A 26,849-nucleotide genomic window follows, 5' to 3' on the forward strand; every position below is an offset into this window, starting at 1 on the left:
TACGAGGGGCTTTAAATACCCTTAGGACGCAGATAAAGAATACCGGTTCACACGGCTTGCAAAACGAATATAATCTCTCTAGTGCTGAGTATCATAATTACAACGTAAAAACCTTCTTCACTGTTGCTTACTCTCAAGTCAGTCTTCAGCTCATTTTCTACGACGGTTTTCAACGATAATGATACGTTCCGCTCGATCATGTGCCCATAGATGTTCGACCAGTCACGCATAGTGAAGACCTTCCAGAACAGGCTGTCAGCTCTTCCCCCTGAGGTGCTCATTCGCATATTCGCCTGTCTATCAAAAGCAGCCAATATTTCCCATCTTACCAAAGCTAGTAAAGCACTATACTCCTCGCTCAATCGAAGCCTTTACAAGTTCAATATCAAGCACCAAAGAAGTTGTGTACTTCCCTGGGCAGCAAAAGGAAATCACGGCGAGTTGGGAAAGAAAGCCCTCCATTGTTATGTTTTCAAACATCAGTTCGAAAGTTAAAGGTCGAACACCACTGACAGTGGCCTCTCGACATGGGTCTGACGTTGTTACCGGAATTTTGTTAAGAAACCGGAAACTACGTATAAACGCCCGACACAAAAGATCAAGCGCCCTTATCTACGTTGCATGTAATGGACACACCAATATTGTTGCCAACCTGCTTCGACATGATGATATAAATGTGAATCTTCCCGATACCGCGGAACGGACAGCGTTGTGGCATGCCACTTACAGAGGCCCCGTGGAAGTAGAGCGACAACTGCTACATTTTGGAGCCAACGGCCTCACAGCTGATGAAAATGGGTTGACGCCTTTCAAAGAGGCAGTGTTTCAAGCCAAAAAACCAACTGCGGGCCAACTGGCGTATCTAGAGCATGCCCAACGAGACTGGATTGGAAGGGCAGGATTTGGCAATCTTTCACCACCACTGTGCTGGGCTGCTCAATACGGCGCCATTGATTTTGTCCATTATCTATTGGTTGAGCACGCAGATGTCAATGAGACGAACATTGGAGGTTTTGTCTCAGCACAGTGGAAACAGGAAGAAACGGCTCTTTTACTCCTTGAACAGCAAGGTGTCAACGTTCAGTTGCAAGATAACGATGGAAGAACTGCACTCCATTATGCTGCTATGAATGATCTGTATGATGTAGCCAAAAAAGTTCTCGTTGACGGCCGTCTAGAGTTGAACTCTCAAGACAAGTATGGCAACACGTCGCTATGGTGGGCGTCTCGGATGGGTTCATATAGGGTCAGAAATCTGCTTCTAGCCCAGAGTGGCATTCACCCCAATCCACTTGGTATGGACCCGGACAGCGGTAGGGTTACGACTGCCTTCCAGAATGTAGCAGAGAGCAAGAACAGCCTGGCTGTGCATTTGATTCAAACTGAAGACGACTTCGGTCAAGGCTCACGGATCACTTGTATTTTCTTGTCTCGCACGATAGTGAACGCTTAGATATGATGTTTATGGATAAGCTGTAAGTTCGCAAATGTGATGGGTTGGAAAGCTTCGCAGATCATTTTTCGAAATTAAGTGATATTAATAGAATTTGCACCTTCGCATATTGAAAGGAAGTGCAGTACAATCGAGAAGACGCTTCATTTATTGTACATAAAGCGCAGCTATACCAGACGATAGTAATATGAATCAAACCATAACTTAGGATATCACCAACTGCGTAGGAGGATATTTTTCATGAGAAGAAACACCACGAAGAACGCCCAAAATCGCGCGGCATTGGGAACCGCCCTACTGGCGGATCCCTCCATTGTCATGTTGGGCGAGAAGAGTGTTGGAACGGGGGCACCAGCTGCACTGGCAGAAGATGCAGTAGTGACGACAGGTGCGCTAAGAGACGGAAGGGGAAATGTGGGAATGATTAATGACAAAGGTAAAGCTGCAGTATTCCAATCTAGCTCTCCAGTTGCGTCAGATTTTCCAGCCGGGGCAATCTCCTCCCCAGGACATGCAATGGAAGCTTTTCCGATCATCTCATTGTTGCATGGAAACATCCTGATACTAAGTTACGTTAGTGAATAGGCATAAACATCCCTAGTTAAAGCACTAACCGAGATTGGACTGCAGATCGGGTAGACGTGATGCGGAATGAGGATGCAGCGGGCGTGTCGGAATCGATAAATTACTTCCAGACAATAGGCCTCTCCGTCACGTACTATATGTGGCTGTCAAAGCTTTTCCTTGTGCTCTGAGAATGCAGGTAAAATCTTTTGGTTCTGCGGCAGCCAGCCAAGACCGATCTTTGTGTCCAAAACCTATCTTGTATGAGTGACTGGAGACCAGACAATGGAGTGTGAAGGTTGGTGCACTAAAAAATTCATGTTTAAGTTCGGGGCAGCACTCGGGTTTTATATTTTTTCAAGTCTAAGTTGACTTCCAGGGACTAGACTTCCGGGGGCCACAGACTTTCAGACGAATTTTTTCCGGCCCCTAGTGCTACAGTAGAATGTACGAATAAAGTTATGGAGACTGTATGATTCCCGAATCGGTTGATATTCTCAAGTCAATTGTCTTGAACCACCCGATCACTACTCTTATAGAAAACTACATTTCCGGCGCCTGTGCCTGTGTCATAAGATCGAAATGTTAGGGTTTGGACGAGCAGCAGCCGTTGGGCCAGTCAGCCTTTGTCAACCCAGAAAAAGCCAACTGCACAGCCCTTTCGGATGATTCAACCGTATGCTCTGTTGAATAGCTCTTGAGGACCGGCTTGTCTTAGTGATTACCGCTCACAACTCTCACCACTCTCACAACTCTCACCACTCTCACCTTCACCATTCTCACCTTCACCATTCTCGCTGTGTTCTTTCTCTATGTCCTGTTGAGATATTTTGGTGATGTTTGCGTTGAATAAAAGGGAACGCCCCGTGTCGTAGACACGGTCAAACAAAAAGCTGAGTTGCAGGACTATTCAGGGGTTCCAACAGCTTTGGAGATGATGTAATACTGTATGGATATTGAGACAGGGAAGTACATTCTATTCTCTGCATCTCTCAATGTGTGGCTCGAAATTTCGATTCTCACACTGAGAAAAGAAGTGCGACGAAAGGAAAGGCAATGAACCAAAACAAGAGCATCACGCTGCATCTCCTATTGCTTTTTCTGCCTCCTCATCATCTGTCAGAGTGCAACAATTCTTGGTGGTTTTAATTCGGCGATGTGGATGAGATTCGCTCATCTCAATATCGCCAGACACGTTTGACTCCCTCACGTGGTCACTCGCTGGAACTAAATCCCTTTTTCGAGTGCTGTGGATTTCGCCTCGGTAGAACGGATCATGGTGGCGTTCCTCTGGGCGCTGCGCTTCATGATGATAAGAGATGGATGGTTGTTCCGTGTCACATTTGGTCTCTTCCTGAGATAATAAATCGCCCATCACCAATTGCTCTAATTGATCATGCCTGATACGATTACTGAATCCAGTCGCTCTTGGGCAGGATTTCTTGCCAACACCATGTTTTGAAACCTTGAATGTTTTGGGAGTCATGGCCGTCGATCGGTGCGAAATCTTTTCATGCATGAAAGTAGATGTGCTCCATTAGCATTATTTATACCTTGCTCCAGACCACCCACAATATATATCAAGCGCCAAGATTCAATCATGAGAAGAAAACTTTTTGCGGCAGCACGCAATGTTTTGTCTATCTACAATTTTTAAATTGCGGCAGTGCTAGGAACACTCGACTCAGATAACACCTTGCCGACGAGATGTCAGAAGGAATGCCTGTCGGAGGATAGGTTTTACATTGAAGCCTAGTTCTCAATTGCTTTTCCCAAAATAAGGTGTTTACGAACTCATATTGATTGTTACTGCAGTGCTTTGCCTACAACAAACATACATCACCGAGCTCTATAGCGGCAGAATGCAATCTCACAGTGGCGAGCCTCCTTCAATCTCAAAACTTATATTCATCTGAAAAAACCAATATATCATCTTAATCATGCGCAGAGACAAAGCTGTTTCTTTGTAATTTTCTAATTTTCTTGCTCCGGAGCTTGTTTAACAGAAGTAAATGACAGTATGAAAAGATCCAAAAGAGCCGATTATCGTTTTCCTTTTTTTCTAATTTTCTTCATCGGCCATGATCGGGTTAATACCAGGTTCTCGACTTAATGCTGTGATCTTGACGAAGGCAAAACATGTGTCAAGACCGCGTCTTCCTGTTTAACCTTCTCCAACAAGTAGAATTTATAAAAACACAACAGGGCCAGGGAGATAAGGAGAGTCGTTCCAGTAACGACTGTTGTTACAATGGCCATGACGGACCAATCTCCTCCTTGGGATGCACAAACGTTGATAATTGTGGTTAACATCTCAGCAACAGCGTTCAGCGACACTGGCCTATTGAATAGTTAGTCCCAGTCGTCTTGACTGATATTTGTCTGTGATGCAAGAGCTTACATGAAGAGCTTATTGATCAACCATATGTAATTGCCTCTGAGCTTCGCAAAATGGAGAAGCCATATGAAAGCCGCAATACCACCGACGAGGAGACAACAGGCAATAGAGAGTAATGGAGGATTCTGGATCGTGTGTAACACCGTCCGACCGGCTTTGTTGGCTTGTAAAGCATGCTCCACCTGCCCTGAGCTTTGAAGAGAGGTAAATGTGCCAGGAACTACCAGATAGCCGGCAAGCAGAGCCCAGTTGGCTGCACTGACAGTGACGTTGAAGATCAGATCTACTTCTTCTTCTTCTCTAAGCATTCTCGCATATGTGGTCTCATTGGTGCAACCAATACGCAAGGGCGTGCTTGACACTGAGGGAATACAGCCATCATTGGGGAAGCTGCGGATACGTGCAGGCTTCCTTGGAAGAGGAATACCTGATTTGGCAAATCTAGGCATGACAGACTGCCGTGAGACCAGATATAGATATGGTGTTAGAGAATCTCTAGAGGTATTATGAATTCGAGATACCGACGCGGGCCATCGGAACTTATAATCATGCATCTGACCTTTTGCATGATGCGATGAAACCAAGCGTCTATCTTCGTTATCCCCGCGACTTTGTATTTGAAGTAAACCGGTCAATATATGATGGCCATTCTTTGCAAAATAAATTGAAACTGCACAGAAAATGGTAAGTGCTGCACACAGGGCTCACCGACCGTTGTTAAGGCAGCGTAATGATATGAACGTTTTCAAACGATACTCACATTCCTCTTTTATGCTTAGTCTCAACACCTGAGGCAAAAAAAGAAGTATATTATTATCTTTGTGCGGCTTGCGGCACATTTGGTGTCCTACCCATCGGATTTAGTTTGGTGTCATTCGGTATAAAGATAGCCTTAACTCTCCATCTGCTGCTCAAATGATCAGACGGCCCAATGGCAGCATGGCTTGATCTTGTTAATGAAGATGAAGCTTGGACTTTGGTGGATACCGGCCGTCTGGAAGAGCTGGTGCAGGGCATGCCATATCCCAAACGCCAATATCCATGTTTGGTCTACTTTGCTGGAAGCTCAAATCGCCTGAAAGCCCTGCGAGTCTTTTATCCTCACAACAATGTCACACGCAAAGGCCCCGCTGGATTAGTTCGTCTTCACCTCAGCGTGAAAACCGGAAATACAGAAAATCCCATCTTGTTCGCCGAGAGTAGCTTATGTCTCGAAAAAAGCCTGGGAGATTCAAAGTGGTTGAAACACTCCACAAAAAGACATCGAAAATTCACTATACCGGATGCAGATAGTTTCTATCCGTCGGTAAAACTACACTAGGAAGTGAAAAAACAACTCATCTTACCGTGGACCTAAGTTTTGTGCCTGTTTGTAGATTCGGAATCGGACATGCAGTCCGCACAAAACCTGCTCCAACAACCACTCCGAGAGCTGGCAATCGGCGGCAACCCAGTTCCTGCTTCTATGCAGGTAGTCATTGTTTTGACCAAGCGAGAAGGCCCCAACGTTTCTGCAGCAAGTATGCTTGCCAATTTCCATGAAGTTGCCGAGACCTGGGGGATTACAGTTCTCGATCTACGTCAAAGGTGTGGCCTTTCCGACATGGTCACCTTCGAACCACTCCGCAACCTTATTCGTGAGCACCTAGCCACCATTCGTACTCAGCAAGACTCTACTTATTGTCGTTTCTCGGTATCTCATATCGGTGCGTTCTGGAATTCTTATGTCCAAGGTTACAGACGATCTTTGAATGCACCACAGTTTGATCTCCTGGCTCAAGCCCGAAGAGGCTATCCCAGAAACGAATCAATGAGCGATTGTCTTCGGGAAAGCGCGTATGCATTGATATCCTCCGGCTGTCCCGAAGAACATATGTAGGAATTTGTAGTCTCTGCTTTCTTGATGGATGCGTACCCCCTAGGAATGCACGGTAAGAGCCTCAACCTCACTTTGGATTTCTTAAATGACATTTATAGGTTTTTCCCCAACCCTCGTCTTTGCCGCACTCTATGAGAAGCATTGTGTCAAGATCTCGAAGGACGGTTCCTCCAACCACTATTGCGAGAGTATCTTAACCGGGTTTAAGTAGTAATTCGTGCAATTGAACTCCTATAATATATCCGCGACCATTCGAAAAGATGTACTTCGTCGCTTCTTTCGCCGATGGGGTGGTCTTCGCTCCACCTCGACCTGCTTTGTATGCTTGACTCGTCCGCCCGAGCATATGATGCTATGCAAACACGCACTCTGCGACACCTGTGTCGTGATTTTCGGCAAGTCGAGTTCTCTCGGGGAGTATCTTTGGGACGTGGCTGAATGCCCCGTGTGCGACGAAAAGTTTGCCGTTAGCATACGCTAATTACCCCCTACTAAGTATCCGGTGATCCTTAGTCTCGATGGTGGTGGTGTCCGTGGCTTGTACTAGTTGGGGCTTCTGCGAGTATTAGAGAAGCGCATTGGCGTATCGATCGCATTTCTCCCGGACTTGTGCCTTGGAACTAGTGTCGGTATGTACCATCCTTGGCCGAATAAATTTCCTTTCGACCAACGTGCTAATAGTGTTCACTGTTTAGGCGTATTGACGGCGATCGATATCTTCTTCAACAACTCTTCTGTGGAGGACTGTTTGCGAGCGTTCCCGGACCTAGCGCGAAGAATCTTTTAGCGGTCACGGATCCCGGTTCCTCGCTTCGTTTAGTGGTTCGCGTCTGCGTTCAACTTGATGCTCACCGGCCTCTATGACTCGGTAAGTCTGTCGCAAACCCTGAAGGAGGCGGTCACCCCGGAGCGTCGTATATTTGATGTTGCCACGGCTAGCCCTGTAGGATGCCGGGTTGCCGTCGTGGCAAGTCGTACGTCCGACGGAAAGGCCTGCGTGTTGGCAAATTACCGAGGCATCGGTCAGCGCAGTGCGAAGGCCGCCTACCAGTTCTTGGTCCCCAACAGCAGTCAAGAAAATCCTTCCTTGTCGGATGTGTAAGTCGGCCTCTTCCTACCAGATCCTTGAATCGGATATAGCTAACTATTCTTGTGTTTCGGTAGAGCCATGTGTAGTGTTGCGGCTCCCTTGTAAGTGTAGAACTGTGAGTGGATCCTGAGATAACTGCAGCTGACATTGCAAAGCTACTTCTAGACAAGACGCTTGCTAGGTTTCGTCCCTTTGCAAGACGGCGGGGTCCGCGCGAATAATCCGCTTGCTATTGCGTTAAGGGAGTCGGGCATCATTTGGCCTAGCTCGAAACGACACGATCTCCTATTATCGGTAGGAACAGGGGTTTCCACGACTAGCCCCGATCATGACTCACGATATGGCAATGCCTGGGATGGAGCTCTCCCTCGACTATTCCGCGCCATGATGTCCTCCCCTTCTATGGATGGACAGCAAGGATTTTTTGAAGCCCTGAACTACCTACCGCATCACTCGAAACTAGATGTATTCCGACTCGATCAAGCCATCTATGGTCCACTCCCCGAACTGGACGATATTAGCGCGCTGGAGGAGTTCTCCAAGATGAATTTTGTGGTTCTAGATGAGCTCGTGAGAACCATTCTCGCATTAGCAATGTTCTTCTTCGAATTAGATGCAACTCTAGTTCCTAGCCACGTTGGATATCATTGCGAAGGGTCCATCCTTTGTTTACGACCTGGAGCCGGCGAGATCCTCGCCCGTGTCTTAGTTGAGACCCCTGGTGCGAAATTTTAGGCTGGTCAGGACCATCCCTTGGGAGTTGTGGATCCAGCCGATTGCTGTCAACTTTGTGGATATTTCAGAAAACGCGTTGCCTTTCACGTTGCTAGTCTTGAAGAACGGTTCTCAATCAATATTGCCAACAGTATATGTTGTGAAAAGATCGGTGGCTTCCCGAAGTCTATATAGGAGTTCCTCGACGAGCAACAAGCGTTTGCTCACTTTGGCCGGGCAGACCATCAAACGCCACAATGGCCACCGGCAAGGCACTGTTGGTGCGTGCGCGCCACGAAGAGGAAGATACGCTTCATCGAATCCGCCTTGGGGCAGAAGCGTATGCGGTTATGACGTCGAGGGTTTGGTGTATCCTATCTATTTATTTAGACTATGATGTTTACGGGTACGTTTCTATAGCAATACTATAATATTTCAAGCAAATTTCAATACATAATGCTAGGGGATGATCGATTTACTTTCGGTATCTTACTTATACAGCGAATATTTCTTGTAGCACCACATACTTCCTGAGCCGACATACATATATAGCTAAATATCGGGCAGAACACAGAACATATTTCATCCTGTTAAGCACGAGGATAGCCCCTAGATAAATTTATTCGTTGATTCTTGTTCCGCTCCAACAGATAATCCTTCGATGTCAGACTTTTTCGGGGAGTGAATTTCGCTGGCAAGCGCAGCACAGAGTACCTTGGTTTAACGACCGCTGCATTTAGTTAGTAGCAGAGCCCACAACCGGGTGGGTCTTGGTCGTCTTTCGCTCCGCTTTCTCCGCCCTTCAAACTCCCTAAATAGCTTTCCTATTTTTCGCAACAAGAGAACTTAAGAATCGATGCAGCCTATGCTCTATGCTATAGCTCGTCTGATTTATAATGAGAAATTTGTTCTCGCATCACTGTATAAGTTACTTCTTTAGGCCTAGTGCCACTATTAAATGGAGTTTTGTCCGAGGCCTCTCTACCATCCTCGGTAGACGTACGCCTTGGCTGACCCGCGGTTGGCCTAATCTCGCCAAGAGGTACTGCCCCTTGGTTCTATGAGAATCACCTATCTAGAACCTCTGCGTTTTCTGCGGTGAGTATTTCTAGCAATTTTCTGCGAAAGAATAGTACTGTAAGAAGATAATGATCCCGCGAATCTCTAAACCCGCACCTAAAATGCGTAATGTCTTTGACCTCCGACCTAAATTCATTCCTTTTGAAAATTTTCTTTGCCAGCCTACTCCCTGAGAAGTCACTCAGCTACTCTTTTAATCTAGTTTGACGGATATAACGTTCGGGATGACGAATCGCGCAACCAAGACCCCTGCCTTTCAGCCAGGCAAATATATTGCCTGGTTAGCCAAATCTCTCGAAGATGAAGCTAGGGCAAAAGAAAATTCTCGATACCAAGCTACAATAGAACGCCAATCTGAAATGCCTCTGTCAACTCAAATAGCGCATGAAGGCGCACTACCTAACAGGGAAGAGCAACTCGGAAGCCGCCACAGCAGCAAGGCTCCACACAAACCCGATCGAGAAATGGAACTGGTCGATTCTTCACCATGCAGGCTATACAAGCCTACAACATGTGCAAACAACCGGTTAGTGAATACTTTCTCGACTATATAACTCCGATTCTTAATTCTAATCAGCTATGTCTAGAACGTCAGGGGAAGTGAAGCAAGGACCCTTCAAAAGTTCAGCCGTGAGAGAGGAGCAGATAGAGCAATGCAGGCAGTCGGAAAACAAGGCTGCTAAACGACTAGTTAAGAGAAAATTGGCCGACGATATCCGCAGTTTAAAGAGCGAGGTGGAGGATCTTAAACAAACGGTCATCGCTCTGTAGCCACTCCTGCCTGAGCGACGCAAGAGAAAGCGAGTCTCGTTCCAAGACGATCCTATCTAGGCTAACAAGGTATGTAGAGAACATTGGATGAAATGAAGTACAATAGTGAGTATATTCGAACAGCATAGTTTGCAGTACAGTCTTTCATTTTTGTTATTCAATGCCTAAAGACTGATCTTGTCTCTGATTTATTCCGCAAGTTGACGCGTGCTATTTGAATTTACATATAGTCACGTATTGTTTTTGTATAGTATCATCCTATAACCTGTGCGCTGCTTAAATAACATTGAACTGTTGCTCTCCTATAACTTCTCACAATCAGTTTATACTACGCACTCTAGAAATCTAGCTTCCCAGTCGCGCAAACACGATGTATATATTCCTACATCCAAGCCGACGACTGGTTTTCTTTAGGCGCTAAGTAGGTGGGCACCGACGTTGTGCATTCTATGATGAGAGTCAGCACCGAGTGATATATCAAGGCCGGTTCGTACCTGATCTTGATCCTTTTGTTTTTGTTGAGTCGCCGCTGTCGGTAGGGCTAGGTTCGGTCATAAGAATTGTCTCAAACCACCGGTCGATGTTGCTTCGGGCCACACTTTTTTTCGGAAGCTTTGGCCGTGAGCGCCTATTTCCCACCCGCGGGCGAATGGCCCCTGATCGTTTTCGGCGGCCTGGATCTTCAGAAGGTCGGGCAACCCTAGGGCTTTGCTTTCGCAGAATATAGTACATCTTCCCTCGGAGAGAATCAGGGCTTCGCTTCACCCCGTACTGTTCATAATATGCGTCCTGCAGGGCTTTCCACGACAAGGTCCGATTCTCATCCAACCAGGGGAGAAGGTTTTCTTCTTCCCATTCGGGCCAGCCCACCGTGCTACGCGGAGACATGCTCTTTCTTAAATAGTGGCAGTGATAGGGCCAGTCAAGATGATGGCAGAACGGTGAATCTCACTTAGATGGGTATGGTGAGGTCTAAACTTCCTCCAGGACTCACTTAAAAGCTAAGCAGGATACCGCTGCCTCGCAAGACATTACCCAAAGCTCGATTATGACCCATAGGTCCATCTGGTGAGCCACCAAAGTGAGTCTAGATACTGTAATATCGGACCCGCGTTTCAACTTTCCACCATTTCAACTAAGTCCGGAGGTTGAAGTTCAAGGCGTCTCACTTCGTCGGCGTACTGTTGGAAACCTGGTTGGTGAGATCCAACAATACTCACTCAACGCAATAACGAGTTCTCAACCCGAACCTCATCATGTGTTGCATTGAATAGAGCAAAGAGACGTTGCATAGAAAACCGCTCTTTTCGTTGGAAATTCCAGTTGACTTTACCGATAAGCGTCAACGGCCTTAATTGAATGTTTCTCGTGACTAACTGTCCAAAGACTGAAGCGACGAATGCGGAAAGTATGGATGGAAGAAAGTGGGCCTTGTAATCTTTTGTTGCGAACAAGCGGATGGCTCAGCTCCGGTCGTACGAGCCAGAATTTATAAAGACCGAGGCGTTATCTATGAAACGTAGTAGAGTTGTGGAAACTCGTTCTAACATTTCAGCACTACTCGCCTGCAAGCATAACTGCCATTCGAAAATTTCCCCACCCCGATCGACGAGAAAGCTTTCGGAGTCGATTGCATCGTGCGTTATCCTTGTCATCCTCCGAGTCTGAGGATCATCGGAGCCCATTAAGATCGGCTGCGGGTGATACCACAGAGGACGACGAGTTCACTCAGGAAGAGGATGACCACTCTAGCCGTCAGAGACGGGGCAACGCCGTAAACATAGTCGAGGATGACGCTCGACATGACTGTAATTCAGGTCCAAGACTTGGAGTGGAGCTGAGTCTGCCACAAGAGCCAGATCTCTCTGGGAAACGTAACATAATCGCTTTCCAATGCATTGCAGAGTGAGTAACAGAGTCTGCCGTATAATGAATTTTTGTAGCCTACTTGCTTACAATCATCAGACTCGACACCCGAATGAAGTTAGCTTTGCCACCTTCCGGAGAGAACTACACCGCTAATATGATTTCAGGTCTATGCAGAACTCACTGAGCAACCAAACCACCTGGAATGAAGCTATCCGCAGTGACCTGGACGAGATTCGCAGTCGGCTGGCGGCTGTAGAGGCAGTTATAGAGATGACGGCCAAAGATAGAGAGAACAATACGGCCGAGGGTAATAGGACTAGGCGCACGCGTCGTTCCTAGACCCCATTTCAGCTAGAACGTGATTGTTTTTGATTTCTTGTGATTGGACTCTTATATCAGCTTTTGTTGAAAGCTTCTGTTCCAGGAACAGGTGTGAATATCACATCTATGTACCTCATCACCTAGCACCAAATATTGCTAGGCTCTCATCCTCCACGTATTACATTAGTATGGCTATGGAACATGACAGACTCCGGACTGGGTCGCTGGTGTAGAAAGTTGGCTCTTGCTTTGGCCGGCTAGACCTCGCAAACTAACACGAGGACCTGCCATTTAAGCTTTTCAGCGCTAGTCAATCATTTCTTAGCCCACCTGCTCCTCTTTTCCCCGCTTCGTAGATCCCTAAGATCTACGCTAGGTTATCAAACGCCGAGTTTGAGAATCACCAAAGCCAAGGCGATATTCGTAGAATGTTTCGCAAACAAAACATGTGAATGAATACCGCGCATTGCTACGTTGCGTAGCAGTCGACGCCTGTGGCAGAGCACTGTGCATCATTTGATCCGCGGGCACCCATACGATTGACTTTTATTATATTTGGCTCGGCTACTGGCAGGAATCAAATGATATCGGTTTGTACGTTGCTCCTTTCGATCGTTCGTTATCTGGGGAGGGGCGAGCGCGTTCCGAAGTCACGCGAAATCTGCGAGCAAATTCTAAATCTCTATGCGCAGCTCGCAGCAGAGCCAAATATTAGCAGAGTCTGAAACTTACGGTCTTGTAAGTAATGCGTGAGAACCATCGTCATAGATGAACCATGGAAGTTTATGTCCCTTTTCGCTTGGGAAAAGAAAAATATATGGGGATTTTAAGTGGCGGAGGTGGCCGGGTTGTGGGCCCTTCTGCTTATTAAATTTAGCGGCCAGGGAACCAATGCGTTCACTGCTCTGCTCGCCAGAGAAATTCACCCCCGAAAAAGTTTGCCTTTGAAAGATCTCGGTGTCTAAATCAAGGAATGGATTTGTCTAGTATATTACAATTGTACCACAAGCGAATCGTAGGCATTGGTTGGAGCGGGGTCTTGCTGAGTGACCAGCGGGAGATTGGCAGATGTGGAGAATCCTAGGGAGCGCAGTGACAGAGTTCCGAGCGGGCCGCCTTGATCGGGCCAGTTTCCGTGGATCACTCCGGAGCCTGGCAAATAGGATACCAGCCTGTAGTTCTGGAAGGCGTCGATCGCGTTCCAGAACCGCGTGGTCGCAGATACCACCTCGCCATGTGTTTCATGCAAGATCTACAAAAACCATCCGGATGGCACGAATGACAAATCTTGGACCATGGAAACGCTCAGTCGGTGAGAAAATGCGTCTATACATGTAAGATTAGAGTTGGGCTTCGGAACCAGTCAGACACCTTATCGGCAGGCCTCTGCTCAGACTCACTGTTCAAATTACTAGTCAAGGGGCCGACAGCCAAGGCGCGAGTCGTGATCACAATAACATGGCTAGCTATGCACTAACTTTAGGTGACAACGATCTACTGATAATTGCCTCTGGTTGACAGACGTATGGACATTTACTGGTGTGCCTGGGAAATAGAATACCGGATCTACGCATGCTCAGGCCCATAATGTCAATTTCAATTAGTCTCTCGGCTTTTGTTATGACCCAGAAAATACTCCTCTGGTCCCCTCGGCACGTCAAAGAGAAGCATGAGATCACCTTAGTTGTCTGTAAGCATTATCCACTTAGCGGTCAAATTCGACTACAGAAAAGGAAGCTAACAGCACAGCAGGAATAATTGGAGAAAACCCAGTAGATGGGCAGTAGACAAAGATGCACCAGGCTATGCATTATCCTCAGCACTTCAGCTGTTCCAACCATATCTGCGTCGTGGCTCCTAAGGCACAGAGGCTTGCTCGCACGATTCCATGGGAGCTCGGCCTTGAGAGGGGATTGCCGTGGTTCTTTCTCCCGCGTGGTACTTTATTGGTGGCGGAGGTGATTGCTATGTTCCATGTTCCCTTCTAGTGTGATTTCAGCGTTTCAGTCGCACAGAGGTGACAATCGATGGGGATGGAGATCCTAGATAATGAGCCTTGGCGGCAAGAAATGCCTCATAGGTACTACACTCGGGTTTCCTAACCTGTTTCAGCAAAGTCTAGATCCTTCAATGTAAGACTGATGAGCTATGAGGGGGATATCGTAGCGACCTACTATGGTCGACGGTGGCATTGGTCAATCAAACTTGGATTTGAAACTTCGGTCCTCTCAAAATAAAGGCGAGACTCACTATAGTTTAATTAGATAGTACATGTCGAAGCGCGGTAGGGCGAAAAATGCATTGGCATCATATTGAGGTTGAATGGTTTTCCTTGCATACAAGAACAACTCCACTTCTTGTGCTGCGACCGATGTTGCGATATCACTAGGTGCGTCAATGTAGAATTCTGTGCGGGCCGGTCAATTATTGCATATACAGTCCAATGGCAGTTTAGTCGTGCTTCGCGCTAGCACTCCACGGGGTCCGGTGTGGAAATGGCCACTCCAGTTTCTAGGCTCATGATCTTGATGCAGATACATTTGCTTGGCTGCGACAAACTGCGTCTTGACCTTGTTTCAAATCTGTCTATTGACTCTCCACCTAACTTAGGTCTTAAAAGCTCGATTCCCCAAGAGGTCACCCAATGCACTCTTTTCTTTCCTGTAACGACTTGCCGAATCATTAAGTGCCCTCTCACAGACTCACCATGACAAGGGACCCCAAAGGCTCACGCAGGGGACCGGACAATGGGATCTCCAAAGCCACATCGCGTGCTGGGGGATCTCGTGTTGGGTCTCCCTGTTCTGTTCGATCGGCAGTCTCTGCGTCTCACCCGAACCGTGACGCTCTCAGACCCAAGCGGAAGACTTACAAAGAGTCGGTACGTTAATATTTGTCTCCTCGTCGCTTGTTTATGTTTTGGGGTACCTACGACCGCGCTCAGCATGGCTTATTATGCACTCTTGATTGACCATAGTTCTAGGGACATTCTGTGAAACAGGTCCAGCGGAAAGACCGCGAAGCCACTCATCGAAAATGTTTCGTTATGATGGACAAGCTTGAAGAGGATCTTCAATTGGCCTTCGCAGAGAAATATGACGAGAGAGCTCATAACTCTCAGCTGTTGGAAAAGCTGCGTGCCGAAAAGGCCAGAGAGACTTCCAAGTTACAGGAAGCCATCACGGTTAGAGAAACCGCCGTGGCTGAAAACGAGAGACTTCAAAGGGAACTCTGTCAACTGCAGCAGCAGGTGGAGTCCACGAACGCCACGATGCAGGATCAGGTCTCATGGAACGATGTTCAGCTAGTCTTACATCAGACACATGGCGAGCTGGTGTCTGCGACCACGCGATTCTGGAACACGATTGAGGCCTTCCAGAACCGCAGACTGGCATCTTATTTGCCCGGCTCCGGAGTGATCCACGGCGATTGGACCGAGCAGGGCGGCCCACTGGGAACCCTAAGTCATAGTGACCTCCCCGGGTTCTCCGCATCGGGTAATCTGTCGCTGGTTACTCAGCAAGAGCCCGCGCCAGCCAATGTATACAGCTCGCTTGTGTGAAGGGCGGCCCGTTAAGTATGGAACCCTGAACCTACTTTGGCGGGTCTACATTGTTTGGATGATAAATTACCTCACAAAGAAAAACTTCATGACAGCATCCTCGCACTATTGCCATGCTATGACAACATATAAGAATAGAAGATAGATTCCATTCGTCGATTCATGTACCACTCTGGCAGAATTCTTGGATACAAGGCTTTATCGACAAATAAATTTCGCTGGCAAGCGCAAGAAAAAGTACAGTACCTTGGTTTCATAGCCGCTGGATTTGGTTAGTAACAGGGCCCACAACCGGGTGGCTTGATCGTCGTTCGCTCCGCTTCCTCCACCCCCAAACTCCCCACGCAGCGTTCTTTATGTGGTAATAAGAGGACTAAGGAATGAATGCAGTCCACGCTCCATGTTTTGGGCTGTCTAGATTTAAAATGAGAAACTTGTTCACGCATCACAGGGTGACTTCACGTACGCGCTGCGAGACTTTCCCTCTGTGAGTTCCACATAGAAATTTACCTTTGCTCGCACGCTTTGCTCAACCAAGGTTGCCACTTCGTAGATAATAGACGGACCGACCCAGCCAAGTTTAGCGAAAGTCAATTGGAAGGGTTCCGCGGGTCGTGCGATTTACAATGCTGTGCCACAAGCGGACTGCCAAGGAACGTATGTCGAACTAGATTGTGCCTTGCTGTAGTCAATTGCCTAGTTTCATCGTTGAAGATTCCCTGAATAATTCTGTGGCTTGGGTAAATTTCAATTTGACGTTTGATAGATCGAAATAAGTGTCGGGATCTATGACGGAAGGAAAAGAGGAGCGTGTGGGTCCAAAAATAATTGCATCTATTTACTGTCAAAGGGTCGTGCGCGTAAGCAGTACGCAGTCTTCTTCAGCTTCTCTGCAGGTCCGGCCAACAAGTCCCCGACCCTATTCCTCGACCCAGATCTCGCATGAACGTCAAAATGGACGAGCAAGTAAACAACCAAACGTGCACAAGCCTCCCGTGTCTATAGGAAAGAGTGCGGTTTGCAGACAGTCTCGGTCGACCGGACCACGAAATCGCCGACGGGAAAGGCTTAGTAGTGGGCATCCAAGAACAAACGAATGAGGCATCGAAAAGACAGCATCCTGACAGAATAGCGCCCATTGAACAGCGTTGCTTCCGTTGGGAATTTTACTGCCGGCTGTGGCCTTGGATATACTGCCCTACCTGCATGGACTGCTGTCCGACCCTTTCTCGTGGTAATCAATCCATCGGTGCGATTGTGTTGCATCTTGACACAGTGGATTTGGGATAAACTATTTCCTTTGACCCAGATCCAAGTCTCCATCGGCCTAAAATTGCCTTGTGTAAATTGAGCACAGGAATTCCCGACCCTATGCTGTATCGCAGTCGATCTTTGCCTTCATGGTAGGTTTGACGATGCGAACTAATTTACTTGGCATAGTTCGTCTATTCTATCATGACCAGCTTTCACCAAGTCAAGTCGTCACAGGCCTGCTATTTCCATCTCTGCGATCGTGCGTGTGCTTTGTGGGGGGCCTACCCTTCGTCACATCGCTCCAGTCTTGCACGCCCTGAAGTTTAGTCATGCAAAGAAACCGAATCTTTGCTACAGCGTTGCAACGTTTGGACCCACGACCAAGCCCGAGATGGAGCAGCCTTTTGCTGAGAGCAGAATTCAAAGCCGTCTATATCACGATGTTGCAATCTAAGAGATATCCATTCTATATTGGTTGGTATTTAAGATGATATCGGGGTTATAAGTGAACGTTCAGATTCATGACATTGACTAAATCCCATTATTTCATCATGTAATCTATAGCAGAGTTTTCACTTCGAAAAAGTGACCGATGAACAGGGTGATTACCCTGTTCATCAAAGGATACTAATATCGGCACCGTATACCAAGCGGAGTAAGACCCTGTCAGTCAGGCCGCGAGCTACGGCCAAGGAGATGTCAGTCTGATATCCCACCATTTGACTTCTAGTTGGTGATTCAAAAGGATTTTGCGTGAAGGATTTCACGCTCAGTAGCGAGAACTCCATGTTGATGTCTGGAATAGATATAAAAGCTATTTATAGCGCGAGAAGATCAAGTTGAATAGAGATCAACTTGGTTTGTTTTACGGTATCGTTCTTCTTTCCTCTTCCAAGCCCTTTGAATATGGAAATCACCAAAAGCTCGGCCGACCATTTGTAGAAAATCAGATCTCGTGATCCAGCTATAACTATGGGGGCACAACACAGAATCACGGTGATCAATACCAACCCATTTGATTTTGACATAGATCGTCGGGGCTTTTCGGGAATACTTCCACGATGATCTTTCAGCAATAACCACACCAGCAATTCCTTTGATGTTATCCCGTCCATATCGGCGCTGAGGAAGTCCCATTTCGTCTGTGTATGTGATATGCGATATGCGACTTCGCGAGTCGGAAACATTTTGGAGAGAAGCAATGTTTCCATACACTCCTTTCTCAAATATGTACTTACACATCTCCAATGGACCGATGCGCACGATGGAGAACCTACCTTTCCCAATATAGCACCAAGCATCAACCTTACGAGCTCCATCATTGACGCTCAAGGATTTCATCATGGCCAAAACGCCATCATCGCGCTCTTCATTTCCGCCTTCAATCGACAAGTCTCCGTCAGCCGAACTCGTTGGAGCGGCCATCTGTGGTTCAGAGACATTGGTTGTCCGAAATTCTTGCAAGTGCTCGTGTGCGGGTATTCCAGGACGGCCCGCGACATTTTCGAAAGATTGAGGACTCTCCTGATCAAGGCGAACGGCGTTTTCTGAGAGACCCACATATTGTGGGTCTGCACCGCACTCTAATAAGACACCCAAAAACTCCTTCTCACTCTCGTTGTTGACTGCATGCCAAAGCGCTCTATTCAGCTGCGTCTGGCTGGCACGCGGGGCTAAGCGTTTCAACAGGCTATGCTTCATTTGGCTATCTCCCGTCATGATAATCTCCAAGACCGATTGGTTGAAGACGTTAGGGGCGGTGATATCAGCGCCGTGATTAACCAAGCATTCAATGGCTTCATCACGTCCCAAATGGCAGGCATTCATTAGCGGTGTATAACCCAGGCGGTCGCGATTGTCAAATGCAGCCCCTGCACGGATGAGTGCATCAATGACAGCGAGAGGAGAGATATTCATCGCATAATCAAAGGCAGTCTGGTTGGTATCATCAAGCTGATTAACATAATCTACTCGCTTCAGTTCTGGCACATCTCGAAGAATGGTCTCGATTGCTTCAATACATTCCGTGGCACAGGACAGCGTTGAAATATGAAGAGCAGTCATTTGAACCTCATTTGTATCGAAAATCGCGTGTGGGTTTCTCAGCAAATAAACACTGGCCGCTTCATTGAGCCCAAAACGAAGACAGCTGCGCAATATTGGCAATTGGAAATCGGCGCACGCATGGACAATATCTCGCAGTTCGTTTTCAGGCAACTTTGTGTCTTCGAACAGTGCTATGAGGACATCGAAGTCCCGTAGTATCGGTCTTTTAGATCTGGCGGACTTCTGAACTATGTCCCGTAGCCACTGTCTTGGCCAATTCTTCTTGTTGAAGTGTTCCACGAGCGAATCAAGATCTTGGAGTGCAGGCTCCACTTTATGCGTTAGGAAGTCGACTGAGGCTTGAAAGAAATCCCATCGACAAAATGCGAATGAGATGAGATCTTCCACGGAGAGATAGTCCAATATGTCGTATATTAACTCAGCCGGGAGAGGAATAATGTCCGCTGGTAGTTTTGCATCGGTCTTTCTTATGATATCTCGTAAACTGAGTTGACTTTTGAGTTCAGGTTGGGCATTATCGAACAACGGTTCATTTATCATACCCGGCAATGGCATCGTCCCTTCTGGAGTATGTGATTGCTTTTGTCGAGGAATCAGGTGCCAAGCAACAGGTTCAAAGTGTATTTTGATGAAATGGTGCAACGTATGCAGAGCGGTATGGGCCTGCAATCCCTTGGAAGGACATGGGAGCCAAGAATTATATATGTTTTATAACTGCAAGGATCCTGTTCTTTGTAAGCTTCCATTTGGCATAGCACGACTAGTTCAAGAGCTTCGTAAATATGAGCCACAAAGAGACGTATCACCGGAACAAGAAACGAAACGCAAAACCCGGAGACTTGCAGATAACGCATATTCAGTTTCTCAACGTTAAGCATCAACTTTGCAAGATGCTCTATTTGTATTGGTCTTTTCTTTTTTGTGGCATCACTTTTCATCGTTGTTGATAGATTCGGCGCAGACTGGATGTACTGTCTCCATTCCATCATGACTATTTGGTTCAATTTCCGTACTGTGAAAGTATTGGTTGGAGCTACAATTTTTGGAAACGCTTCCATCTTAACTAGGAACTTCAATTGGTGAATTATTCTAGCAACTACTTGAAACTTCTTTGCGGACGCCAATCTGCCCAATTATCTAATAGTCCAGAATACCATCTCTCTTCCCATCACCCTTCAAAGGATCATATTGGAATCATCTGAACATTTGCCATCGGTATTCTTCAAAATGCTTCCTGTCTCATTTTTTCACGCAGCCCTAACCATGAGAAGCACTTCGAAAGCCCGCTTTGACTCTTCAGTCGGCTGAGTGCCTTTGCTAGTGACCGCGCCCAGTCCGACACGAAGACCCACACGAGAGACACGATGACCATTAGAGATCCGAACGCGGCTTCGCCGACAGCTCCATAATACATGATCTTGTAGTATGGAACTGGCCCGCCCGGTCAAAATACTCGAAAGAAGTTTGATAGCCGTGTACGCGGCTTGCAAAATAGCCACCCACGCAGACAACTACCAAGCTCAGCACGACTTGAATGCAGCCGTAATCCAGTCCAGATTCGCAGTTCTCTTGGAGCCAACTTGGGTAAATCACAAGGATAATACCGAAAATGTCAAACAGGGCTGAGAGAAGGGCCACAACCACCATGCCTTCAAGGACGTTTTTCATGAGGTTTTCGAATGTGATATCCAGTATAGAGGCATTGGTATTGGCGAGGTCGGATTTTGCGCGATCTTGCAGGATGTTTGCGAAGTGAGAAATAGCCGAACTGAGACCAGCAAGGGCTAGCCAAGCGGTAGTAAGGAAGAGAACAGTCAGGCGCGTTCTGATCATGGCACTTGTCGTATTCAATACGATTTGAGGAGCGTAGGAGACAGCTAAACTGGTGTCGAGAAGGTGGAATGGGTCTTGGCCGAAGAAAGTTGAGCAAAGTACCATGGGAGTAGAAAGATGAGATAAGAGAAGGTCTCTAGGCGCAATTTATAGGGTCTGTTCTGTTCTGCAAGCAATCGCCATCTGATCGTGATGCCGGGACAAACTGAACACCAGAAGCATTATCCGCTGCCTTGGTGGCAACCCATGTATGCATATCATCGCTAAAAGCGTTTCGATGCTCTCCATCCATGTGTTGCTACCTCTATGTATACGTCAGACCCTCACAAGGAGCGCGAAAGCTCCCAGGACCAGCCCAAAAGACCCCAGCACCAACCATGTCGTAAACGGAAACAGAATTTGCAGCCCCAGGGTTGAGGTCTAAAGTTGAAAGCTTTCACCTTCGACGATTGCCGTTCTATGACGCAATATCTCACCATGAAGCAACCGCCACCCTCCTCCCCAAAAACAACAACACCGAGGAAAATGATGGCGAAGGCCGTCAGCTACTGGTATGTGGTGGTGTAGTTAGCTGTTGAAGAGAAGCACTGCCGAATATATGGATTTCATCGGATAACAGTGTGTCCGCATGTTCTGGCCGTAGATACATCAGGGGTTACTGATCAGGTGTCAGATTGCCTTCGCTGGCGGAAATGGATACGCGCCTCTATTTACTGTAAAGGAGGCCTCAATAAGCTGCCCAGGCTGCAAAATTAATGGTCTTCGATGCACCTCAAGTTTGGTCAAAGGACTCACAGTTATTTCTCAGCATTTTAATCCCCCACAATCAGTTCGAAGCCTCCCAGGATTCTACAAATGTCGTTATAAAAGCCTCTGCTTCCATCCGTCCTTTCACTTGGATACACAACAGCAAATAAGCCTGGTAAGAAACACAGCACACGAGACGCAGCACACAGGATATCTTCGAGTTTAAAGCTGCTACAATTTGCCTGAAGATAGAGAAGATGCGCATCTCTATAAGTTTAATTCTCGCGAGTGTTCATGCATGGACATCTTTTGCCGGTACTCTGGAGGTCATTGAGTTTGAGAATCAGTGCGCGATATGGTCTTATGACAACCATGGCTGTACGGGTCATTCGGGATATTTTAGCCAACTCAAGGGAGAGGACTGTTCACGTAAGCAAATTTTCCGCATGGAAATCAACAAAAAGGTACTGACATAGTCACAGTGTTGGACGAAGTCAAAAACGGCACCCATCATGGTTACCCTGTGCTCGGTGTGGAGGCTTGTGGCACAGAAAACAATTCGTCAGTCGCATGGGTTGAAGTGGAAAAGACTGGCTTAGTCACTTTCTTCAATCACCAAGGAGACAAATCAGCATGTAAATTGGACAATGGACTTAAGCTTGGCAGCCGGTGCAATGCCTCTGACTCGGGATCTTCCACCAAGTTGTCCTCCGCTTTGGCTACACCCGGATCTTCGTTGTCAGTCTCTGAGTCAGCCTTGACTACCTTCCAGACCGCCCCTTCTTCCGGTTGTTCCGGGGCTTGAAAATTTAGGACAATTGGCAAAGTGGCATTGCTGTCGGGATGTACCTTTCACTACTCTGCAGGTCCATCGAGTTTCGGGCTTTCTATTACGTCTTCTAGTGTCTTGCTTTATTCCCTGTTTAAGCTCTTTATGTATTGAGGGCAAAATCAACTCTCCATATCTTCTTTCTTTAGGTAAAAAGAAATCCTATCATTAGTAACAACAAATATAAGTACAGTACCTATCTCAGGTTAGAGGAGGAAGTGCGCTAGTAGCGCGAGGGATTCACAACTTGCAGTCCGGTAATGTCCGAAGTACGGGTTGCAGGATTCACGGGCAAACCTAACAATATCGGTATTTCCGCTTTTGAGACTCGATGCTACGCGCCCCTGAAAGCTCACCTTCCAAAAGATGGGAGGACGGGGGAACAAGGGGAACGAAACAGCAGAGGCGCCTCGGATATTATCATGTAATTCCACCACATAATCCTCAACAACAGTCTGGCCAGGGATTCGTTTCTCGGATGTACAAGTTTATAAGAAGATTGCACAGAAACGGAAACTATCTCAACGTCCTCTGGATCCCCACTAGCGAAGACAACAAGCTGTTAGGGCTGGCTAAAGAACAGGCTAGAGCCGCGACACAAGAAGATGCTCCCCTGCAAAATCGCGCCCCAAGGATGAAGTCAACCACGCTGAGTCTCGCACGGTCCCAAGCAGTCCCCAGTAATGGCCTGCCAGTGAACGTTGGAAAGCACGTCAAACGAGTGGACGCAGCACTTCCAGGAAAACACACACGGCAACTATATGATCGCTTGTCGTGGAAAGAAGCAAGCGTACTAGCACAACTCCGAACAGGCATGGCAAGGCTAAATGGATACCTCTACCGAATCAATGCGGCACAGACGGATCAGTGCGCATGCGGACAAGCCAAAGAGACTGTGGAGCACTTCCTCTTTCGATGTCGGAAGTGGACTGCACACCGGACGGACATGTTACAGTGTACCGATATCCACCGAGGGAACATATCCTTCTTCCTAGGAGGGAAATCACCTATCGACAATGAGAAGTGGGCACCGAACTTAGAAGCAGTACGGGCCTCAATACGATTCGCCATCGCCACGGGCCGCCTCGAGGTCTGCTGACCATGCCGACGAACATAAATCACCCCCCTTTCTTTCCGATCTAAGCCACCAACCACCTCGTGCTACAGATGGTAGACGTGCTTCAACTGCCGAAGATAGGATGTTGAACACTTGGAGAAACGCCTTCAAGCTAGCCTACTAACAAAATTACTAACCCACGAGCATCCGCTGCAACACTGCGTGCTGGAAATGACACATACGGCAAGGTTTTATGTATGAGCTCCAATGAGACACAGAACTGTATATATTAGGACATGTATAGTAGATTAGTGATAGTTGCCCTTTCGGCCTAGCCGCCGGGCGTTAATGAATTGTGAGTGTGTGTGTGTGTGTGTAATAAGGTCGAAGAGAATGCAGGATAATGCAGAGCTGCAGGTGCTGAAAGAGCAGACTGATTTATAGTACGGGCCTGCCGCACTCTCATCGATAAAAATCGAGTGGCAACGGTCCTCAGCATGCTCGGGAGAAGGGAGATCTGGAGCTTTGGGATATGCCTCTGTGAAACCAGGCATACACGCGGCATGGCGCAAATTGAGGTAAGCTGATTGCTAGGAAGGGCTGAAGAGTGAGGATGATGCTACTGACGGAGGAGAAGAAAAAATATAGTTCTCCAGCTAAGCTCGAAGCTCGGGAAAGGTGGCGAGTAATGTCGGGTCACATGCGGCGAAGCGAGCGGTGTTTGGTGATCGACACAGTTGTAAATAATAGGATAAAATAATCTCTATTTTAAAGCTCTGTAGTCTCTAGGGTTTCTAGAACATTGAACCTGCAAACATGCTAACAAAGACGGGTGTCTGCCCATCGGGAGAAGTGGCAGCAATCCTGTCCCAATTCTGTCAACCATGAACTCGTCGTAAATGTTCCTCCAGGTTGTCCTTTCTGTTGAAGAGCCTGTTGCATCGCTTATCTGGGCATTTAACAGATTGTGGGGCGATGTGCTGCGAGTCCATATGTCGCATTAAATTTCCTTTGGTGGAAAAAGGACCAGGGCGTCTACAGTTTTCCCATCCGCAAACGAGAGACCCGTCACTATTGAGGATTGAATATTAGCACAAAACAGGGAGCAACATGGAATTGGACTTACTCAATTTTCTCGGTGCAACCCGGAGGATGAATCGCCTCCCCCTTGCTTTTTGGTGAACAAAGCTGTTCTGAGGCACGTGTAAAAAGAAGATGTTGTGACCGGAGATCGTCATAATCCGCTCCTTGATCAACTTTGCTTCTCTCATCATCAGTTGCCCCAACTGATGGATACTGCGCAGTATTTGAACTAATGCCCTGTTGATAGATCATGGTCGGGGCCACAGGAACAATTGGACGAATGCTGGGTTTATAGAAGGAATAATCGTTCAATACACAGTATGTGGAAGAAGCAAGGTTGGTAACCATTGAGGCTGGTGGTGTAAAGTTCAACGGGCCTGGATCATATCCAGCATCTCTACCCCCTGGTTCCGCTACCCAAGGCACACCGCACTCGTCAGAAACTTCGTACAACGACCATTCCATCTTGCAAGCCTCTGACTGAAGGAGAAGTCTTTCAGTTTCCTTGATGACCGATATGCTGCCTCAGGATCGGTCGAATGTGGACTGCAGTTTGCTATTGAAATAAAACAAGGAGGGATGCTGACTAGCTTTCTAACATGTGTGAAGGTGGTGTTATTTGAATGTATTCATGCTACGTGCTGCTGAAGGCAAGTATCCCTTGCAAGGCCTTGTCTCTAAAGGTTCCCACCCGCAACACATCGTCAAATTGGAAATTGCTCCGGGAGAATCACAACCAAGCAGGAAGCCGCAGCTGCAGGGATGTATTTTCAGGGGTTAGATGCAGTTTTGCCTGTGCCAAACACAAGTCAGGATGGAGTTTGCTCCCACAAAAGCTCAGACATGCAAGTAGCCGTGACTGTAGAAAATAATGATTGGAGGGCCTAATTGCCTCAAGCTGCACCTACGCTTTTGGACTGGGTACAAACGAAGGGCAAATGAGCCTATGCTTGTTGGCTCCTTTTCATCGACTTCTGGTGTCCCTTTCGAAATGCTACTCAAGTATTTTACTAAAGTACACAATGAAATTATGTACTGTGGTCGTCTGAAACAGGCTCTCGGAGTGGCAGTGTCGAAGCGTGCTTTTACTGTACCCGGCGGGATCTGGCCGATTGTGGCGTGCCGCGCTTCATTTGAGTGCGCAACATGTCGGACGAATTTGCAGTACCGCTTAAAGGGGTGCGGCGGTCTGATCACGGTTTGTCTATATGGGGCACGTTCTCTCCGCCCGGCGCTAACTCGGACGCGTGGAACCGGCACGTAACCGTTTTTCTTGGCGAGAATCCAATTCTCATTATTGTGAACAAACATGGTGTGAACAGACATGGCGGCTTTGCTCCTTTTTCCCTACTGTATCCTGAGTGTAAGGTAGTTGATCAGCTTGCATCATTCAAGATGGGGCCAATCTTTAAAGAGGCGCACTCAGGTTTCGATAAGCCTAGGAAGACTTTGCAATGAACTCAGTTCTCGGATGATATACGCAGCAGCCAAAGCCAATCTTGCTTCACAGCCCAGGACGTGCCTCTGGTAGATGCGACGGCACTTATATGCAGAAGAAATGGATTACTCACAGATTGGTTAGTCTGGCGATTTCCCAACATTGGCTTCGCACACTAACATTTGCCACATTGAGTCCCCCCTCTGAATCTGGATTTGGATCTGGAGCAGCTATGGGCGGATTATTCGGATATATCAACGCCGCCCCTGGGCTTCGCGGCTGATCATGATCATCCCTTCGCGATGGAACTACCCGACGCACCTATCTTCACGAATCATGAAGACTATACGCCATCGCTCGTCGAATGCATCTTCTGTCCCAGCCAGGATGCCCAGCGCTGCTTTCCCTGGACCGGACCGGACCCGTTGTCCTTTCGCACGAGCGCCGACGACATCTTTCTCCACTTCTCCGCATTTGTGCTTTTCGAACCAATAGAGTGGGTAGAATTTCGGCTCTGCAGGCTGATGACGGCGACTGGCGAGGCTGTAGAGGAACACCCGTTCTTTCTCCCTCGCGTGGAATCGATACTGGGAAATATGCCTCGGATTCGTGGGCAGGTATGTGATATCATCTCGCGACAGGACAGCCGGGGTGCCTTAGAAAATTCGTACTTCCAATTGTACATATGGCCGCGGAAAGAGGCAGCGTCAGGTCTTGTCCGGGAAAACGCATTTTCCTGCGTTCACTCAGCCACACCGGTGGTGCTCGATCCGGCTATTTTTGTGCGGAATATAGCGGGAAACTTTGCAGTGTGACAGTCGATGAGAAGAGGCAAATGAA

The 26,849-nt window shown here is 47.4% G+C and overlaps 10 protein-coding genes across 10 annotated transcripts; 6 read left to right on the plus strand and 4 right to left on the minus strand.

Moving 5' to 3' along the window:
* Window positions 1–466: 466 nt before the first annotated feature.
* N7498_001727 (ankyrin repeat domain-containing protein) lies at window positions 467–1,453 on the plus strand (the record flags this gene model as incomplete). The annotated part of the gene is made up of 1 exon (XM_058448789.1): window positions 467–1,453. One exon carries the CDS (start codon window positions 467–469, stop codon window positions 1,451–1,453), a length of 987 nt encoding a protein of 328 aa, XP_058311133.1.
* A 2,673-nt stretch (window positions 1,454–4,126) lies between these two features.
* Window positions 4,127–4,864, minus strand: N7498_001728 (uncharacterized protein; the record flags this gene model as incomplete). The annotated part of the gene is made up of 2 exons (XM_058448790.1): window positions 4,127–4,358; window positions 4,419–4,864. The coding sequence occupies 2 exons, from the start codon at window positions 4,862–4,864 to the stop codon at window positions 4,127–4,129; spliced, it is 678 nt and encodes a 225-aa protein (XP_058311134.1).
* A 941-nt stretch (window positions 4,865–5,805) lies between these two features.
* On the plus strand, window positions 5,806–8,119 carry N7498_001729 (uncharacterized protein; the record flags this gene model as incomplete). The annotated part of the gene is made up of 5 exons (XM_058448791.1): window positions 5,806–6,121; window positions 6,990–7,030; window positions 7,115–7,392; window positions 7,459–7,485; window positions 7,555–8,119. 5 exons carry the CDS (start codon window positions 5,806–5,808, stop codon window positions 8,117–8,119), a joined length of 1,227 nt encoding a protein of 408 aa, XP_058311135.1.
* A 2,212-nt stretch (window positions 8,120–10,331) lies between these two features.
* On the minus strand, window positions 10,332–10,837 carry N7498_001730 (uncharacterized protein; the record flags this gene model as incomplete). The annotated part of the gene is made up of 2 exons (XM_058448792.1): window positions 10,332–10,396; window positions 10,444–10,837. 2 exons carry the CDS (start codon window positions 10,835–10,837, stop codon window positions 10,332–10,334), a joined length of 459 nt encoding a protein of 152 aa, XP_058311136.1.
* Window positions 10,838–11,504: 667 nt separating this feature from the next.
* Window positions 11,505–12,157, plus strand: N7498_001731 (uncharacterized protein; the record flags this gene model as incomplete). Its single annotated transcript, XM_058448793.1, has 2 exons — window positions 11,505–11,854; window positions 11,983–12,157. Coding segments are annotated over 2 exons (525 nt in total), but the record flags the coding sequence as incomplete, so codon positions are not given.
* A 2,689-nt stretch (window positions 12,158–14,846) lies between these two features.
* On the plus strand, window positions 14,847–15,701 carry N7498_001732 (uncharacterized protein; the record flags this gene model as incomplete). Its single annotated transcript, XM_058448794.1, has 2 exons — window positions 14,847–15,020; window positions 15,123–15,701. 2 exons carry the CDS (start codon window positions 14,847–14,849, stop codon window positions 15,699–15,701), a joined length of 753 nt encoding a protein of 250 aa, XP_058311138.1.
* Window positions 15,702–17,789: 2,088 nt separating this feature from the next.
* Window positions 17,790–19,577, minus strand: N7498_001733 (ankyrin repeat domain-containing protein; the record flags this gene model as incomplete). The annotated part of the gene is made up of 1 exon (XM_058448795.1): window positions 17,790–19,577. One exon carries the CDS (start codon window positions 19,575–19,577, stop codon window positions 17,790–17,792), a length of 1,788 nt encoding a protein of 595 aa, XP_058311139.1.
* Window positions 19,578–20,393: 816 nt separating this feature from the next.
* N7498_001734 (uncharacterized protein) lies at window positions 20,394–20,960 on the minus strand (the record flags this gene model as incomplete). The annotated part of the gene is made up of 1 exon (XM_058448796.1): window positions 20,394–20,960. One exon carries the CDS (start codon window positions 20,958–20,960, stop codon window positions 20,394–20,396), a length of 567 nt encoding a protein of 188 aa, XP_058311140.1.
* An 899-nt stretch (window positions 20,961–21,859) lies between these two features.
* On the plus strand, window positions 21,860–22,407 carry N7498_001735 (uncharacterized protein; the record flags this gene model as incomplete). Its single annotated transcript, XM_058448797.1, has 2 exons — window positions 21,860–22,031; window positions 22,085–22,407. 2 exons carry the CDS (start codon window positions 21,860–21,862, stop codon window positions 22,405–22,407), a joined length of 495 nt encoding a protein of 164 aa, XP_058311141.1.
* Window positions 22,408–22,762: 355 nt separating this feature from the next.
* On the plus strand, window positions 22,763–23,530 carry N7498_001736 (uncharacterized protein; the record flags this gene model as incomplete). Its single annotated transcript, XM_058448798.1, has 1 exon — window positions 22,763–23,530. The coding sequence occupies one exon, from the start codon at window positions 22,763–22,765 to the stop codon at window positions 23,528–23,530; it is 768 nt and encodes a 255-aa protein (XP_058311142.1).
* Between the last annotated feature and the right edge of the window lie 3,319 nt (window positions 23,531–26,849).

This window comes from Penicillium cinerascens (assembly GCF_028974065.1).
Source record: "Penicillium cinerascens strain IBT 15544 chromosome Unknown contig_1_segment0_segment0, whole genome shotgun sequence".
Taxonomy (NCBI): domain Eukaryota; kingdom Fungi; phylum Ascomycota; class Eurotiomycetes; order Eurotiales; family Aspergillaceae; genus Penicillium; species Penicillium cinerascens.